The sequence below is a fragment of the Lampetra fluviatilis genome, chromosome 3 (assembly GCF_964198595.1).
Source record: "Lampetra fluviatilis chromosome 3, kcLamFluv1.1, whole genome shotgun sequence".
Classification (NCBI taxonomy): Eukaryota; Metazoa; Chordata; class Hyperoartia; order Petromyzontiformes; family Petromyzontidae; genus Lampetra; species Lampetra fluviatilis.
In genome coordinates this window covers 13357668-13376081 of record NC_136277.1, presented here as the reverse complement: position 1 = coordinate 13376081, position 18414 = coordinate 13357668, and the positions used below count along the sequence as shown (strand labels likewise).

At 53.9% G+C, this 18414-nt stretch overlaps 1 protein-coding gene across 1 annotated transcript in view; it reads left to right on the top strand.

Annotated features, from left to right (window-relative positions):
* LOC144948400 (uncharacterized) overlaps nt 1-17610 on the top strand; it is a 30277-nt gene extending 12667 nt beyond the window's left edge. The window contains exons 8-12 of the mRNA XM_078877827.1: nt 10878-10970; nt 11054-11553; nt 12870-12962; nt 14074-14160; nt 14806-17610. Coding sequence (XP_078733953.1) covers nt 10878-10970; nt 11054-11553; nt 12870-12962; nt 14074-14160; nt 14806-15599 — 1567 coding nt within the window. The 3' untranslated portion in view covers nt 15600-17610. The remainder of the gene's footprint in view (nt 1-10877; nt 10971-11053; nt 11554-12869; nt 12963-14073; nt 14161-14805) is intronic.
* The last annotated feature ends 804 nt before the right edge of the window (nt 17611-18414 follow it).

Sequence of the window (18414 nt, the reverse complement as noted above, 5' to 3'; positions counted from 1 at the left end):
TATCGATCGTCGTGGTTCATCGGTGGCGAGGCACACACATTTGTGCGTGCCGAGTTGTGACCTCCAACCCCTGTGAATGCTGTTTTCGTATTCTTCGGTTTTTTCGGTAAAGTCACGTAGGGGGGAAAAAAACAAGTAAATAATAAAATAATACAGATAATATTAATAAAATAATGATTTATTACTTTATTTCGATTCGGTAAAGGCACGTAGGTAAGTAAATAATCAAATAATAGAGGTGGTAATATAAATAAAATAATGGGGAGGGGCTGGGTGGGGACGGTGGGGCTGGGTGGGGACGGTGGGGCTGGGTGGGGACGGTGGGGCTGGGTGGGGACGGTGGGGCTGGGTGGGGACGGTGGGGCTGGGTGGGGACGGTGGGGCTGGGTGGGGACGGTGGGGCTGGGTGGGGACGGTGGGGCTGGGTGGGGACGGTGGGGCTGGGTGGGGGGGGGCTGGTCACCCCGTGGTGCCCTTATAAAACTCAACGTTTAACCTACTCACGCCGGCTTGTGCCCGCCCTCACAGTCGGGCATATTTGCGGAATACACCACGCCGCCGTTGACCCTGGCCATTGACCGAGCAACTGTGGGGGCCGTTGGCCCCCGGGGTCTCTCCCGCCATCATCCCCTATTCCGTTTATGTTACCCCACCTCCCTAATACCCGCTAGGGTTTCGCCGGCCTTCGAACGCGACGCCCTACCCATACGGCTTCACGCACCGCTCCCACGCTGCAAGCATACGTGCGCACGGCATCATCAATCAAACGCCATACTCCCCCTCTTTACACCGCTACGCGCAGCTCTCGCACGCTGCGAGCGTGCGCCCGTCTACAGCCCTGTGCGGCACTCGCCTCCACGTCGAATAACGTTACCAATGCGCACCCGTATCCGACACGTAGCGAACGTACGCGCACTCACGCACACAGCTCCCCGCGGCACTCACTCACCACGGAGCACTCACGTTGTGATCGCGCACCTGTATCATACACGTAGTGAACACACGCCCACCCACACGCGTAGCTCCGCGCCGCGCTCACTCACGTGGCGAACCACTGTGTACGCAGCACCACACACGTGCACACCTCTCCACGAGATCACACGAGGCCACGATTCGCTATTAATGATTTATTTTCCGCTACCTGGAACTAGGTGTTAAATCAGTGAGTCGACGAGGCTGGCCTACGCTGATACCTTTTTGCCTATTCCCGATTTATCTGCTATGATTATAATTCACCTCCTTACTCACTGTTAGGTGCTCACGGCGGTCCGTTGATCCCCTGCTCGCAGCGTACCTCGGTGCGTCTCACGGACGTCCGGGTCGCTGGGCTGGAGCTCGTGGTGTCGCCTGGTGCTGGAGTCAAGAGAGAGCCCGATTTCCCCTTTGCGCCCACTATTTATCCTCCCTACCTCAAAGGGATGTGGCTCTGAACAATGGGCTCGCGCCCCTCTGGCACGCGCACCGCGGTTCCGGGCGCCTGTGATATGCTAATCAATGTGCGGCGTTGCGCAGCGTAAATTCTAATTAATCCCTTTCCCTCCCTAACAATGGTGCCTGCGCGCTCAAGCGTAATTATCCCAACCATCCGTGACTATGCGCAAGAGCCCCTGCGGTCCCGCTACTCATGCTGTCCCGTCCCTCCCCTGCTTGCCCCGTCGACACGTGGGTGGTGTGTGTGGGGGATGCGCTTCAACCGCGGTGGCCGAATGCCCCTCGCCGCGGCCATACCATCTTAAGGCAGGTCGCAGCGCCGCGGTGCAACGTAGCGTCGGGGGAGGCCGTCCAATTCCCTGATCGCCGGAAACCGTGAGAGTTAATCCCGATACGGGTTTCTCGGATAAAAACCGGTCGATCAGGTGACCTTCCCTTCCAGCTCTATGGGGGGGGGGGGGAAATGCATGCGGGTGTGTTCATGTGAGGTGAGGTGAGGGGGACGAGGGGTTGGCTCCGTTGCTTGGTGGTGGCGAGGTCGGGGATGGGGCGCCTGCCGAACGGCTTTGTGGCGGCGGCATCACATAGCCCCCCGAGGTGCCAGTCCCCGTCCTGGGTTGACTGGAGCACCTCGCTTGGGCCGCGCCCACGAGGAAACGTTGCGGGGTCCGGGGGATCCGTCCGGACCTGGTGGCTGGTCTCGGGGCGGGTGGTTCCGTCCTCTGTTGCTCCTGCAGCGGCCTCCTCCTCCACTCCAGCGGCTCTCCCCGTCCTCCGGCACCTGTGGGCTGGGGCACAAACTCAGCAGCGGAAGGGTTTAGGGGCCGTCGTCCGCGCCGTCTCCGGACTGGATCGGGGCGTCTCGGGGGCCCGGCGGGGCCCATGTAGTGTGCGAGGCCCCCCAACACGAGGGGTGCGGGTACTCCGGGATTTCGGGGCCTTCGGGTGACGGGGTTCTCTCTCGCCGGGGCCGCTTTCCACGGTTTTAAGCGGCGGACGTTGACCACCATCTCTCGACCCCTCTCCCCGCCATAAATTAGTACCGTCCAGGGGGAGATCTGCCGCACCACGGTCCAGGGTCCCCGCCAGTAGGTCGTCAGTTTCCCCACCTGCCCGGCCCCGACGCGAGGGGTGTGTAGCCACACCTTAGCGCCTGTCAGGAATAAGGGGGGTTCCATGCGGGGTCGGGTGCCCTGTTCCTGCCGCCGATGCGCGGCTTCCCCTTGCGGGTATGCTCGGCCTCGGGCTTCTCGCAGGGTCTCCAACAGGTGTTCCACGGGGCGGCTTCCCTCCTCCGGCTGGGGGGAAGGGACGCCGAATAGCAGATCTGCGGGTAAACGAGACTCACGGCCGAACATCATTAAAAACGGGGTTTGTCCCGTCGACGTGTGTACGGTGGTGGCGTAGGCGAAAAGGGCGTATGGGAGGTGTTCGTCCCAATCCCGTTGATTTGCGGCCGCCATACGTTTGAGTTTCCCCACTAGGGTCTGATTCATGCGCTCTACCATACCATTCGCTTGGGGGTGGTACGCTGTTGTTCGGTCCTTCTGGATTCTGAATTCTCGGCACAGTGCCTGGAACAGCTCGGCCTCGAACTCGCTACCCTGGTCGGTGAGGACTCGTTCTGGGATCCCGTGCTTGAGTACGTAATGTTCCACGAATGCCCGGGCCACCACCAAGGCCGTTTTATCAGGGATGGCCACTGCCACGGGGTAGCGGGTGAAATACTCTACTGCGACTAGGATATACCGGTTGCCTCGATGGGATCGCGGGAATGGCCCCTGTAGATCGATCCCGACCAGCTGATTCGTGCGGCTGACGCGGAACGGCCTTAGGGGTACCTGGTATCGTGCCGGTTTCGGCCCGCACTGCTGACAGGCGCGGCAGCCCTGTACCCAGGCCGCCACGTCTTGTGCCAATTTGGGCCAGAGATACTGGCGACGCAGGGTCTCTCGAGTGCGTCATTCCCCATCGTGGCCCCCGAGTGGGTGATCATGCACCAGCCGTAGCAGCTGGGGTCGCACCTGGGCAAGAACACAGATGCACCCCGGCTGGCCGGCCTCGGTTAACTCCCGTACCACTCCGTTCTGCACACAACCGGGCATACAAACCGCTCCAGGGTCCTGGTAGGGCGCTCTTTTCCTCCCGCAGTGCGCCTCCACTGCCGCCAGATCGGGATCTCGCTGCTGGGTCTGTCTCAGCTTGCCGGGCGGTTGACGGGATCCTCGGTGCCACCTGTGAGGGTCTCTGTGGCGCACACTGCACTCTCTCTCGCTGGGGGGGGGGTCAGTGGCCGCGGCCTCTCGGGGGTCCGTTGCTTGCCGGCAGCGTCCCCCCGTGAAACACGGGCAGGCCTCCTCTGCCCTTATCTCGGCGTACACCGTGGGCCGCCTCGACAAGGCGTCCGCGTTTGCATGCGTCCGGCCAGCCCGATACTCGATTTGCAGGTTGTACTCCTGCAACTGCGCCAACCACCGGGCCATCTGCCCCCGTGGCTCCTTGAATGTAAGAAGGAACTGCAGAGCATAATGGTCAGTGCGTACGCGACATTTCCTGCCGTACAAATACGGCCGGAACTGCTTACATGCAAAAATCACGGCGTACAACACTTGGCGGGTCACGCAATAGTTCAGCTCGGCCCCACTCAAGGTCCGGCTGGCGTACGCGATGACTCGTTCCGGTGTCCAAAATAAAATCGGTGGTAAAATCGGGGAAAGCGAGGGTGGGGGCGTGGGTGAGGTGGTCTTTGAGAGTGGTGAAGGCCGTCTGGCAGGCCCCCGTCCACTGATATGGGTGCTTAGGGGAGGTGAGTTGGGTGAGGGGGCGTGCAATCTCGCTGAATCCCTTTACAAATCGATGATAATAGGTGGCGAGCCCCAAAAATGATCTGATCTCCGTCAGATTCCTTGGCCGTGGCCACTCCACTACGGCGCGTACCTTCTCCGGATCGGTACGCACGCCTGCCTCGCTGACGCGATGCCCGAGGTACCCCACCTCGCGTTGTGCGATGTAACACTTACGTGGCTTGAGCTTGAGATGAGCCGCTCGCAGTCGCTGGAACACCTCTCGTAGCCTGGACCAATGCTCAGACAAAGATCTACTGAACACGATCACATCGTCCAAGTAAATCAGGCACTGTTCCCATTGCAAACCCCGCATCACCAACTCCATCAGCCGCTGGAACGTCGCGGGCGCATTGGTGAGTCCGAACGGGAGTACTCGAAACTCGAATAGTCCCATCGGGGTGGTGAATGCGGTTTTTGGCCGATCCTTCTCCGCCATCTCCACCTGCCAGTACCCGGACGCGAGATCGAGGGTGGAAAAGTATCGCGCTCCGGCGAGGCTGTCAAAAGTGTCGTCGATGCGAGTTATGGGGAAGGCGTCGCCGAGCGTGACTGCGTTCAATTTACGGTAATCGACGCAGAACCGGGTTGACCCATCCTTTTTCGTTACTAGTACCACCGGGGCTGACCAGGGGCTCGCCGAGGGCTGAATTATGTTATCGTGAAGCATGTCCCCAACCGCCTCTTTGATCTGTGTGCGTTCGGGTGCGCCCACTCGGTATGCAGGGAGTTTGATGGGTCGGGCTACACCGGTGTCAATTTGGTGCTTAACAAGGTCGGTCCGACCCACGTCCGAGTCGTGTTTGTTGAATACGTCGGCATACTCCTGCAGTAACTCGCGCAGCCGATCGGCCTCTCCCTTAGGTAAATCCGCCCATGGTACATGTAACGCGTCGAGCAGGGGAACGACCTCGGTTCGGGGAGTCGGGCCGACTCGCCAGGCAAGGTCCTGTTCACCCTCAGGAAGACCAGGGTCCTCAGCCCAGAGTGCGAACACCGAGTCGTCAGAGTGGCGTGCGTGCAGGGGGTGTACGGTGGCTATCGGGGTGCGCCGTCGCAGTATCGCTGGGGTATTGTGGGGGTTAAACATCCGCATAAACAATCGGTCCCCATCTGCGTTTACCAACGTGGCCGATCCCACTATCCCATACCGTTTTGCCAACTCCGGGTGAGGAGTTAGCATTACCTCCCCTGATGGTCGGAGCGCGGGGTCGGTGGGGGATGTTGCCACCGGTACCAGCATCTCGGAGAGCGGGCCGATGGTGACTGCCGTCGCCAGGATAGCGGCCACAGGTGCGAAGCGGGGGCGCGTCGGTTCTCGTCCCAGGAACGGTATCCGCTCGCCGTTGCTCTCCATGGTGGCGCATCGCTGGCGGGGTTGCACGTTGAGTCCCAGCCGTTCTAAGAGGTCGGTACCTGCGATACACTCGTGACACAACGCACTCGACACGTAGAACTCCTGGGTGCACACCTGACTGCCTATGCGGACCTTTAGGGTGGTTCTCCCCAGCAGCCCCATTCCGGCTCCGCTCGCCGTGTGCAGCGCGCGGTCCGGTGCCTGCAGGTGACGCACATCGACCCCGATCGCGCTGCAGTGCGCTGCGCTCACGAGCGAGGCCACCGCCCCCGTGTCCAGCAGAATTCGGGTACGCACTCCGTTTACCTCCCCTTCCACCAGCGACGTGGCCCCCGTGATCCCCGCCACCAGCTCCCGTAGCCAGTCGCCAGGAGTCACCGTTTCCGTGGGCATTGTTGCTGGAACCTGTGTGGAGATCACTCGCTCGCCATTATCACTACAGCTTGTTTGTGTCGGGGCTACGTCGAGTTCACCCCCCGGTGGTCCCCTCTCTAGGGGGGCCTTAGTGTTTGACCTTAGCCCTTGTCTAGCTTGGGCGACCTGAGGACAGTCCCTCCTGAGATGCGCTCGCCGATTGCACACATAACACGTCCGGGGAGGGGTGGCGGCTCCGTAGTGGGTCCCCTGCCCGCTCCCTCTCCCTGTACGCAGTTGCTCCAACTCGGACTCTAATTGGGATACCTTCCCGGTCAGCCCCCCTACTGTGGAGTGTAGCTCACCCATCTCAGACTGGATGGTCTTCACATTTTTATTTGCTTCCTCGCGTACTTGGTGTACCTGGCCAGCAATATCTCCTATGCCGGTCTGTAACCCGGCCGCCCACCCTGGGATTGTCTCGCTAGGTCTCTGGGGCTCCCTTGCCCGTCCCCTTACTGCGATGGCGGGCTCTTCCTCCTCGTCGGAGAGTAGGCTCGCTACGGCGCATTCTTGTCCCCTCCCTCGAGGCTGTGCGCGCTCACCCGAGAGTTTCTCGCATTTGCGCGCGCGCGCGCTCAACGAGGGTGTTAAAGGAGAGGCGTGCACCGTCTACATTTGGCTGCCACCACGGGGTGCGTGCCAAATATCGCTGGACCTTCCCGGCGGCGAGGCCCTCAATTATTTTTGACTCGTACTCTGGGTACGCGAGCTGGGTCAACATGCGTACGTCTTCTGCGTAATCTCGCAGATCCTCGCCGGGTTGCCGGCGGCGTGCCTCTAAGGCCGTCTGCGCATCCTCCTCGTCATAGGCGCCGAAGCGCCGTTCGAGTTCGCACATTAATTCTTCCCACTGAGTTTGTGCGCTTGCGGGCAAAGCTTCCACAAAGTCAGCTGCCCGACCATCTAAATGTAGCTCTAACTGCTGCAACGCCTCCTCATCTGACCACCCATTAACCTTTTTAGCCCCCCTGATGCTGCGGGCAAACGATTTCCATGATGGAATCCCTTTGCCCGTAAATGTGCATTTTACTTTAACTTGGGTCGGGGGGCCTCTTTCCCTTGGGGTTGCGGGGGATTGTCCCGTTTCTGACACCAATATGTGGGGGCTGTTGGCCCCCGGGGTCTCTCCCGCCATCATCCCCTATTCCGTTTATGTTACCCCACCTCCCTAATACCCGCTAGGGTTTCGCCGGCCTTCGAACGCGACGCCCCTACCCATACGGCTTCACGCAGCGCTCCCACGCTGCAAGCATACGTGCGCACGGCATCATCAATCAAACGCCATACTCCCCCTCTTTACACCGCTACGCGCAGCTCTCGCACGCTGCGAGCGTGCGCCCGTCTACAGCCCTGTGCAGCACTCGCCTCCACGTCGAATAACGTTACCAATGCGCACCCGTATCCGACACGTAGCGAACGTACGCGCACTCACGCACACAGCTCCCCGCGGCACTCGCTCACCACGGAGCACTCACGTTGTGATCGCGCACCTGTATCATACACGTAGTGAACACACGCCCACCCACACGCGCAGCTCCGCGCCGCGCTCTCTCACGTGGCGAACCACTGTGTGCGCAGCACCACACACGTGCACACCTCTCCACGAGATCACACGAGGCCACGATTCGCTATTAATGATTCATTGTCCGCTACCTGGAACTAGGTGTTAAATCAGTGAGTCGACGAGGCTGGCCTACGCTGATACCTTTATGCCTATTCCCGATTTATCTGCTATGATTATAATTCACCTCCTTACTCACTGTTAGGTGCTCACGGCGGTCCGTTGATCCCCTGCTCGCAGCGTACCTCGGTGCGTCTCACGGACGTCCGGGTCGCTGGGCTGGAGCTCGTGGTGTCGCCTGGTGCTGGAGTCAAGAGAGAGCCCGATTTCCCCTTTGCGCCCACTATTTATCCTCCCTACCTCAAAGGGATGTGGCTCTGAACAATGGGCTCGCGCCCCTCTGGCACGCGCACCGCGGTTCCGGGCGCCTGTGATATGCTAATCAATGTGCGGCGTTGCGCGGCGTAAATTCTAATTAATCCCTTTCCCTCCCTAACAATGGTGCCTGCGCGCTCAAGCGTAATTATCCCAACCATCCGTGGCTATGCGCAAGAGCCCCTGCGGTCCCGCTACTCATGCTGTCCCGTCCCTCCCCTGCTTGCCCCGTCGACACGTGGGTGGTGTGTGTGGGGGATGTGCTTCAACCGCGGTGGCCGAATGCCCCCTCGCCGCGGCCATACCATCTTAAGGCAGGTCGCAGCGCCGCGGTGCAACGTAGCGTCGGGGGAGGCCGTCCAATTCCCTGATCGCCGGAAACCGTGAGAGTTAATCCCGATAAGGGTTTCTCGGATAAAAACCGGTTGATCAGGTGACCTTCCCTTCCAGCTCTATGGGGGGGGGGGAAATGCGTGCGGGTGTGTTCATGTGAGGTGAGGTGAGGGGGACGAGGGGTTGGCTCCGTTGCTTGGTGGTGGCAAGGTCGGGGATGGGGCGCCTGCCGAACGGCTTCGTGGCGGCGGCATCACACAACCCAACGTTCCTACCAGCTCCCTCCGCAGGAATGTGTTATTTATGCGGTAACAGGAATGCAGGTGACTCCGCCAGTTGTCTATGGACGTGATGGGTGGTGCTGTCAGAATAATTGTGTGAGATGCTGTCATTGACGTCGTCGTCAATCAGCCGTGATCTATCCACTGCTGGGATGGAGGGATTCCCCCCCCCCCCCCACCAAATCTGCCCTCAAGCCGTCACCATCCTTTATGTGTCCCGACATAGCACACATTCATAGTCAGTCTTGCACACGAGCTGATTTAATCGCTCCCATGGTGGTGCTTTATAGGGGAGGCTGCGTGATTAAGATTGTTTAGATTTTAATTCGACCCCCCACCCTCCTCCTCACCCACATACCACTTGCAGGAGACTCAACTATCCGCGTGCGGTTGATCCGATTTGATAAATTCATGGATTTTCCCTTAAGCCCAAATCTTTTTAAATCTAAAAATAGTTATTAATTGTTATTCTTGGAAATGTTTATTACACGTCACGTGCTTAAACCGAACAAACAGCCTTTCCAGTACAGTAATTTCCATATCTTTACAACGGTGGGCAGAGTTTGATTGATTTTGATTAGCGTGGCTCTGCGAGTGGGCAGAGTCTTTTGCGCGGGAGCAGGCACTGAGAACAGGCATCGATCGGTAATTTATACCGATAATGTTAGTGGTTTTTGGCATAGATATCCATGGAAAATGGTTATATTTTTGGATTGTCCACGATTTTGAATTATCCGCGTCTGTCCTCCCCGTTATTAGCGTGGATAATCGAGAGTCTATTGGAAAATGTAACTTTTTTTTGTAAAGAAAGCTCAATTGTGAAGTCTTTCAGCAGTAACAAGTGCACCACATTGTGTCAGAAACAATGACGTCACGTCAATGCTTTCGGAAGTCTCCCCAAAGGGCCTCTCCATACACACTGGGAATAACGTCCGACGGTTTATTTTTTTTGATCTTCATGACAGCTTGGTTATCCCCCTTCACCAACCTGGTGAAGTATGGTCAAACGACCACCACGGTCCTCGCGGCGTGGGAAACTTTCATCCAGCAGTGGTTTGACAAAGGGCTGCACAGTCTTAAGCTCAGAGAGGTTCTCTCCTGTATCAAGTAAAAAATCGGTTGTCTACAATTACGACCGTGTAACACAGTATTTACTCGTGGTTTTAAAAACCAATTGCATTTAATCTCGAGCCTGCTGGTGGCGAAATGACCTGAAATGCGCCAGATCTCGGTTGTTGAGCAGGTTTGAACCTGGCTGACGCTTGGATGGGTGACCACTGTGCATGACGAGGGTTGTAGATTGCAAGGCTGCGTGGTGGGCAGTAGAGTGCAGTGCATTAACATCCATAGTGGCACTATACTTCTATCCGTAATAGAGGTTTTTTTGGGGTTAGATCGCATAAATATAAATACGTCGTTAAATCCACCACTACACGACACAGCCAATTAGCAAGATTTGTCACGTAAGTGAAACATGCCAATTTGTTACTAGTTCAGCACATCGGTGTGTTGGAGAGTAAACCCAGATTAACAATTCGAGTACGACATTTCGCTGGTAATTACAACTAGCATCTATGCTCCCCGCCTTCAACCCACACCGTCCTGGTGAAGTATCGTCTGATCGACCACAGGACTTGCACGGCGTGGGGAAGGGCTAATCCAACAGTGGATTACCAAAAAAGGTATGTACACCATAATTGTTTTTTTACCCTTTTATCTGGCAACAAAACTGATACCTTTTTTTACAAGGAGTCATGTTTGAATAGACCACAATACCTGCAGTCGTAATGCAAACAAAAAACATAACTCTGATAATGTATGCACTGTCCTTGAAGTTGATTGGTCCACACCCGAGACAGCTTTCCTTAGAGCCTAGTCTCACATGGTGTTGGACCAGATGACGCCTTTTGGCGTCAGGAAAGCTGTCTCGGGTGTGGACCAATCAACTTCAAGGACAGTGCATACATTATCAGAGTTGTGTTTTTTGTTTGCATTACGACTGCAGGTATTGTGGTCTATGCAAACATGACTCCTTGTTAAAAAAAGGTGTCAGTTTTGTTGCCAGATAAAAGGGTAAAAAAACAATTATCATATTTTTCTACTGGCAAATGAGGTTCCAAAGGTATGTACACAACGCAAAGCTAACTGTGTGGTTGCTTTTGGGATTTCACGCTGCCCTTTTTGTTAATGGCCAGCTATCAGCATTGCAAAATGGCATCGTTTAGCAGCGTTGTGACTCGCACATTTATGTTCTTGCTTGTGCTTGTGGCTGACCGCAGCTCTGATCCCAGCCCTGCAACAACCGTGACCTCAACACAGACTCCACGTCTATCTTCTTGCACGATACCCATAAAGAGGAGATTTTACATCAGGTGAGAACCTGCTCAGTTACTTTTTCAAACAGCTAACCAAATTAATGACGCAACTAACGTGATATGTTTGCACGTCCCACCAGAATGGCGTGCGCGATGGCAACCCCATTGTTGGAGCCGAGCGGGGACTTCCCGGCGTGGCTGGAGGCGCAGGGTGTGAACGAGGAGGTGGCCCGGGCCATGGACTCTGAGCTGGGCATCCGGGACTACGGGGTCCTGCGCGCCTGTATCGGGGACGGCCTCGTGCGTGCCGAGCTGCTTTCTACGGCGCGCGACCGCCTGCCCTTCGGCTTCTACGCCGTGCTGCGGCAGGTGGTGAAGGCCCTGCAGGGCGCCGAGCCCCACGACGCTGGGACGTCACCCTGGGACGCTGCGCCATCTCCGGGCAATGTGACGCTGGGAGGCCTGGTGGACGTGCTGCTCACACTTTTCAGCGGCTTGAGCCGAGAGCTACTGGTTTGCGCACAGAGGCTGGGAGACTTTGATGGTGCTGGGGCCAGTGCCGGACGCTCCATTTCGGACAGCAAGGAATTAATTTTTGAGGAAGAAGCAATGGATGATGCGGATGATCAAGATGTCGATGGTAAAAGTGCATTCGGCTCGCAAAGCAATAATATGTTTACGTTTAAAGTTGTACAATGAGATGTATTCACGCGGAGTATGACAAGTGACGTCGCGAAGTGACGTCTAATGTAATGACATCGCCTTAGCAGGCAAGGCCTTCAGTGCTGGTTGTCACCTATCCTTGTATCAATTTAGTCAATTTTATTATAGATAAGTTCATAATAGCAACACTACATTTGTGCTAAAATTTTGCTCATATTGGATCATCTTCACAGGAGTTATCGTGGCCTTCTGTTATCGACAGACGATAGAGCAAATGCATTCACGCTAAACTAAACTATTCTTATTTTACCAGGTAAGGCCCACTGAGCTATATGGCTCTTTTTCAGAAGCGACCTGGCCACAAGTGATACCTAGACGAAGTGGCTTATCATCACGTGCAATTGTATTGCAGTCAAATACTCTGAACGTGTAATGTTGGTTCTTAATGTTGAGAGAAAAACCAGAGGACCCGGAGAAAAATCCACTCAACCACGGGGAGAACATGCAACATCCAAATATACAGGCATCTAGGTCGGGATTGAACCCACGACCTGTATACCAGGCGGGGTATTTAACATCTCGCCACCATGGTGCCCCCATGCTTTTCAACCTCATTTGTCAAGTCTAAAAAAAGTTTTTGAGCCAGATGCAACTATTTACCTGCTCTTTGGCAGAATCATTTCAAACTGATGAAAAAAAAACACTTACGTGGTCGTATTTCTGCCAAATATTAGCCAAAGCAAGCATTGAGGCAGGGGTCATCTCTTTTTACAGCACTGATCCAATGGTGAATATTCCATATTCCTATGGCGGGGGCCAGGCTATTATAGGACAACAATTGTTAACTTCCCTACAAAGTCGTACTCATTTTATTGATCCCGGAGGGATGATGGCCAAGTCATTCCACCGACCAGGATATAAAATTCCCAAACTCCCGATGGCGATCCGCTTGCTCTACTGCTGAACCACCTGGCCGGAACATTTACTTCACTGATTATTTTCTTGGTACTTTCGGTAAAGTCACGTAGAAGGGAAATAATAAAATAATAAAAATAAAACATAATAAAATACAATTCTCACGACGTTTCGGCCACAACACAAGCAGTCGTGAGAATTATATTGTATTATGTTTTATTGTTATTATTTTATTATTTCCCTTCTACATGACTTTACCGAAAGAACCAAGAAGATGAATCCCTGCAGTCACGAAAGCTTTAAATAAAAATTCACTGATCATTGTTCATTTCTCCCCCTCCCCGAATGTTTGTGTGCCTTGCTCTTTGGCTTACACAGAAAATGATGGGTGCACCCAGGCCTCATCAGAGGCAGGAGACTGCAGCCCAAACCCGTCGCTGCACATGATCAAAACCGAGGCAAGCTGCACTGGTGAGTCCTTTAAGACGAATAAAAGTGTACACTGTCCCATCCTATCCGTCGCCCCCTGTGATTGGCTGATTTGAGGAGACGAGGGTTTTAGTAATATGATGTGATTATTAAAAAATGACAAGGTTTGATAGAATAGCAAACTAAGACAAGGAAAAATCTTGAAGATGGAACAAACAGTTTTAGAAATGATCGTTGAATGCAGACTCCTGTGGTAGAACGCATTACGAAACCTTCGGAGGCGTGCACTGATCAGTGCGGTGAAGTATGGTTGATTGAAGGACCCCTGTGATGGACATGGCGTGTGGAGGCCCTCTTCCAGCAATGGCTTGACAAAAATGGCTGTACATGTGTACACATGTGGTCATGTGCCGCCCAGGATAGAAACAGACACGTGCAGAGGACCACGTGTACATGCAAGTGTAATTCATCCTCAATAATATTGAACGATTGCTGTTCATTTTTTAAAATTTAAATTTTATGAATTTTTTTTATTATGGTAAGCGCACAAGCCCGATAAAACGTGTCGATGGTTTCTGTGGAGGGGTACAGAAAAACCGAGGGTGGCGGGGGGGGAACTTTTGGCACTTGAACATGTATAGGTGTGGGGAAGGAATGCTCGCTACCCCACCCTAACAGGGGGGGGGGGGGGAAATGGGAGCTTATGTTTATGGGGGGGGGGGGAAGATGGGCCGGGAGGAAGTAACCAACATTCTAGGGGGAGATCGGGTATAGGGGGAGGGGGCTTGGAAATGGACCATGCTATAAATCATATAACATACATACGGCTTTATGTGTTGGGGTGACAACCTCTCCTCTTCTGGGTCTGTCTTATCTCAACTGACAAAAGGATAAAAGTGGGGGTGGCGGGGGGGAGGGCAGTTCATTTACATTTTCTCTGATTGCTATTTCCATCTTCTGTTGTTTTGTTCACGTTTACACACGATCGTTCACTTGATCTACGTAAAGTCTTCTGTAATTATCCGCCATCGCAGCCCAAGCTTCGGGTTGGGCACCTGTGAGAAAGAACTTCCCATGGCTCATCCTGAGATGCAGCAGTGCCATTTTTAAATATCTGCGTTAATCCACACGTCCGTTGTCTTCTGCCATTCAGACGGTGATCATCAGAGTCCCACGTCGGATCAGAGAGACTCCAGCCCCAGCCAGACGCTGCCCAGGATAGAAAGAGACGCGTGCGGAGGTAAAGATGAGTTGAAAATATACAAATGTCTTACCGCGTGGAGATGTGACGATGCAGGCATTCATCGATTAATGTTGATTCTCACGCAGATACGTGCACTCAATTGTTTGTGTGGGAATGTTTTTTGCTATTCGTATACGGCGAAATGTCCCGTGGTTAAAATTGTCTCCAATTATATTCGTGCCTTTGTTTCTCCAATCCAGTGCCATTATCACACTGCAACAGGTACTCATTTAAGGCCAAATCAACCTGGGTGGAGGGTCCCAGGACCGTTTCAAGAATCCTTAGATACTGATTTTCGCCATGGCTGGCAATCAAATCCATGTCGCCAGATTGGTATTGCAGTGTGCGTGCTAACCTCTACGCCACTGCTCCCCCTCAAGACAAAGACAGACGCGCATGCCTAATGGACAAGTACTGCCCTTTTGTCAATCCGCTGCTGAATGAGGACAACCCCACGTTGGTCAGGTCATGGGGGTTATTTGACCATACTTCATTGTTCCTGGTCAGTGCGGGTGGGTGAAGGAAGAGAACATAGATGTGGAATCATCGTCACAGTCATTGATTTTGCCCTGTCGTGGCCATAAAATAAAACATATCCACAGTATGACGTCTAAAGTGACTTCTCTGATTATCCTTCCCAAGGTAATTCGGGCTTTGTCATCCAACAAGTGACCTCGCTTCAGGAGATGGGACTGGACCTAACGAATGCAACCAATGTTGACTCCTATCCCTGGCTTCAACAGCAGCAGCAGCAGCAACAACAGCAGCAGCTGCCGGTCGACAAAATACAAATTGACACTGCCTGCACGGTCCCGCCCATGTGTGCCGCGTACCTGCCCAAGCTGCTCACTGAAGACCACATTGCCAGGCAGGACGAGGCACCGTCCAGGAGCGACACTCTGCCTCCTGCCGCTGCCGCGAACCACGTGCCGAACTTTCAGCTGGTGCGGCGGCGGCGCGTGCTGCTGGTTCCCGCGCCAGCGATTGCGGGCGGTGAAGACAACAAGCCATTCCGGTGCAGCGTGTGCGCCCAGCGCTTCTCGCAGCGCGGCAACCTCAAGACGCACCTGCGCACGCACACGGGCGAGCGGCCGTACCGCTGCGCGACGTGCGGACAGGCGTTCTCGCAGAGCGCCCACCTTAAGTCGCACCAGCGCACGCACACGGGCGAGAAGCCCTTCCGCTGCAAGGTGTGCGGCCAGAGCTTCTCGCACAGCGGCAACCTGAAGGCGCACCAGCGCACGCACACGGGCGAGAAGCCGTACCGATGCAGCATGTGCGGGCAGAACTTTTCATACTACTGCAGTCTCAAGCGTCACCAATACATGCACACGGGCGAGAAGCCCTTCCAGTGCTCGGAGTGCAATCGTGCATTCCTCGACCTGAGCAGCCTTAAAAGCCACCTCAACGTCCACCGACGCTACAAGCTCTCGTAGGGGCGGTGGCGGTGATGCTGGGACAATTGCCGCCGAGTCGAGGGTTGGATATAACACCATGTGCGAAGCTCAAACCGTTATCTTGGCTCAAGTAATAACCTTGAACAGAAAGCCTTGACTGAAACATATAGCGAGTGTTTGTGGTAACCGTAATGCTAATCCTTCACGAATCCCTACTCTCAAATCTATCTGGCTTGACCACCTGAATGTGAAATTGTAGTTGTTGCTCTGCGAAAGAAGAAGGAAAAACCAAATCCCTAGTCCCTTTCATAATACAACCTAGTCCTAATGCAATACAATACGAGCCCTAGCTTAGAAAAGACCTTGCCATAACCAATTCTTTCCTTACCCCAGCATTAACCCAAGGAATCCTTTAATGCTACCCCTAACCCTGACAAAATATTCTAACTCAAGTTTTAAACTCTAGCCACCTCTCTCCGAGCCACAGGCCATACTGTAATGTTTCCAATCATTAATTAATTAAGGCCAGGGTTGACAAACAAGGCATTGCTGTGAATACGGTAACCGGAAGGTGACGGATGAGCTTCACTTTTGGAAAACGCATGGCGTTACGGTGTCTTCGATGGACACCTGGTCTCGGTTTCAAATGACATTTGCGTTTCCCAATGAGCTCTTACTTGGTGAAACAAATCGGTTACTGACCAATGGCAACGAGTGACCACCGAATGCCACCTCGGTTACAGGAACCGATGGATGAAGGATCGAAGAGATTAATGTGTTTTTACGGGAAGAGAGACCAGGTAACACACAGCCGTTATAATAGATAATAGATGCACCGCAACAAGAGTGACAGGCTCGGCACCAGCGATGATTCGTATCTGGGGCCAATAAGCCCATCCTTATTAACAACAGTTAACCCCCTGATGTGTCCTTCACTCGTAGGCACTCGCGTTCAAGTTCAAGAGGTCATCATGGACAATGCCATTTATGCCATGCCACACCTCGCTGTCCCACCTTTCACTTCGGCCGGATCCTGCATTCCGGCAGATTGGACTTAATGTTGAGGGTGTCGATATGTGTGCCACCCCCATATCAGAGGTCGCAACCGGGTACCCGATACCCGTACCCTACCCGTACCCGGCCGGGTACGGGTAGGGTACGGGTACGGCCGGGTACGGGTACCCATTTGCGACCCTGGTGCGGCCGGGTACGGGTACGGGTAAGGAATCAAAACCCGTTTGCGACCTCTGCCCCATATTAAGTGTGCTCCCTCTACTTACTCCTCCTGGTATTGGTTCCCATTCATGTGGGGCTGCCTTCTTCAGCCCCTCTCTCCATTTATTCCCATCCTGGGCGATCCCCATGTCCCACTCCACGGGACTTTATATCCTGGTTTACCACTTCGTACACCACAATCCGCTTCTAGGTGAGCGTGTGTGGACAATGTTTGAGGAACATTGGGGAGCCGCAGTTGAACATTTGAGTGCAGTGGTTGTGATGCAGAAGATGCGTTTCTGTAACCCAGTGACGCGGAGAAAGGCTTCGTGGATCGTGGAGAGATGGTACTGTGATGTGCCTCATACAATTACTTGCATGGGCGTGCAGGATAGCAGCACAGGTGACTCTTGAATATTGCGGGGCGGGGTGGGTACGTTCTTGGAAAGTGCCACTAAAGCCAAAACCGCAAAATTCAATATTTAATCCTTACATAAATAATGAGGTTAGGTACACGGCAACCAAATAATAGACAATGTCACAATTAAAATAAGTACTGTACTGTATGCCTAATACACTAAAAACTAAGTAGTTGAAATAATAATGTTAAAACCCGATACAAAAGCATTCGCAGACAATACATCGTATAAATACTGTACTTACCGATGATGATGATGATCCAAAGCGGGCGTATATGTGCGTGTGTTTGTCATCTCAGTCGACCCATGGCACCTGGGTCTGCCCCGTGACCTGCCAGTGGGCGTTCGACACTTCACGTGGCCTCAACATGCACATCGCCTGGCACAAGCACCGTGGTGACGTCGCCACCAATTAGTGGCGACTGGCGGTTGATTGTCCGTGAGTGAGGAGGAATAGTGCTATGATTAATGCGCTGCGCTATGAACCCAGCGACCCAATTTTGATTCCTGCTCACGCCCAACACCAATGACGATTATTTAAATCGGTCCTGGGCCTCCCCTGGGTCAGCTCATCTACTCGGTACCTGGTGTGGTGCGTAAACATCGCTACTGGGGAGACAAACATGACCGGGTGTGGTGCTGGCTACCTACCCCCACGTGTGCCGTGCCAGCCTTCATAGGTGCTCGCTAACAGCACTTGCCCCAACAGTCTGTTAATACTCTTTGGTTCTGTCAGTGAAGTCACGTAGGTTACCGAAAGAACCAAAGAGTATGGATTCCTACAGTCACGAAAGCTTCAAATCAAGTCTGTTAATAGGTTATACGGGGGGCGTCTTTGTCCGCGAGATGCTGGCACGACCAAAGGTTGAGGTGCAACTGACTGCCTCGCGTCTCTCGCCTGCCCCGCATTGCCGTATCAGCCATACAACACCAAAAACTAACCACCTCGATAGCTAAATTGCAACAGAAAAAGGTTGCCTGCAATAGGTATAAACCGCGAACGATCACCCCCGTGATATTCAAGGGTCTCCTGTACTGTGAGCAGGTGTTTTTGCTGGCTGCCTGTACACATGTGCACTATGCAGCCTTTAATGGGTAAAATATAATTTCCAATCTTAGGCAATATCTTTGTGTTCTCTCTCTCTACTCTATTTACTTGTATTTAATAATTCACAGCCCTTTAACAACCCATGACTGGATGGAGGCCTTCTCGCGCTGTG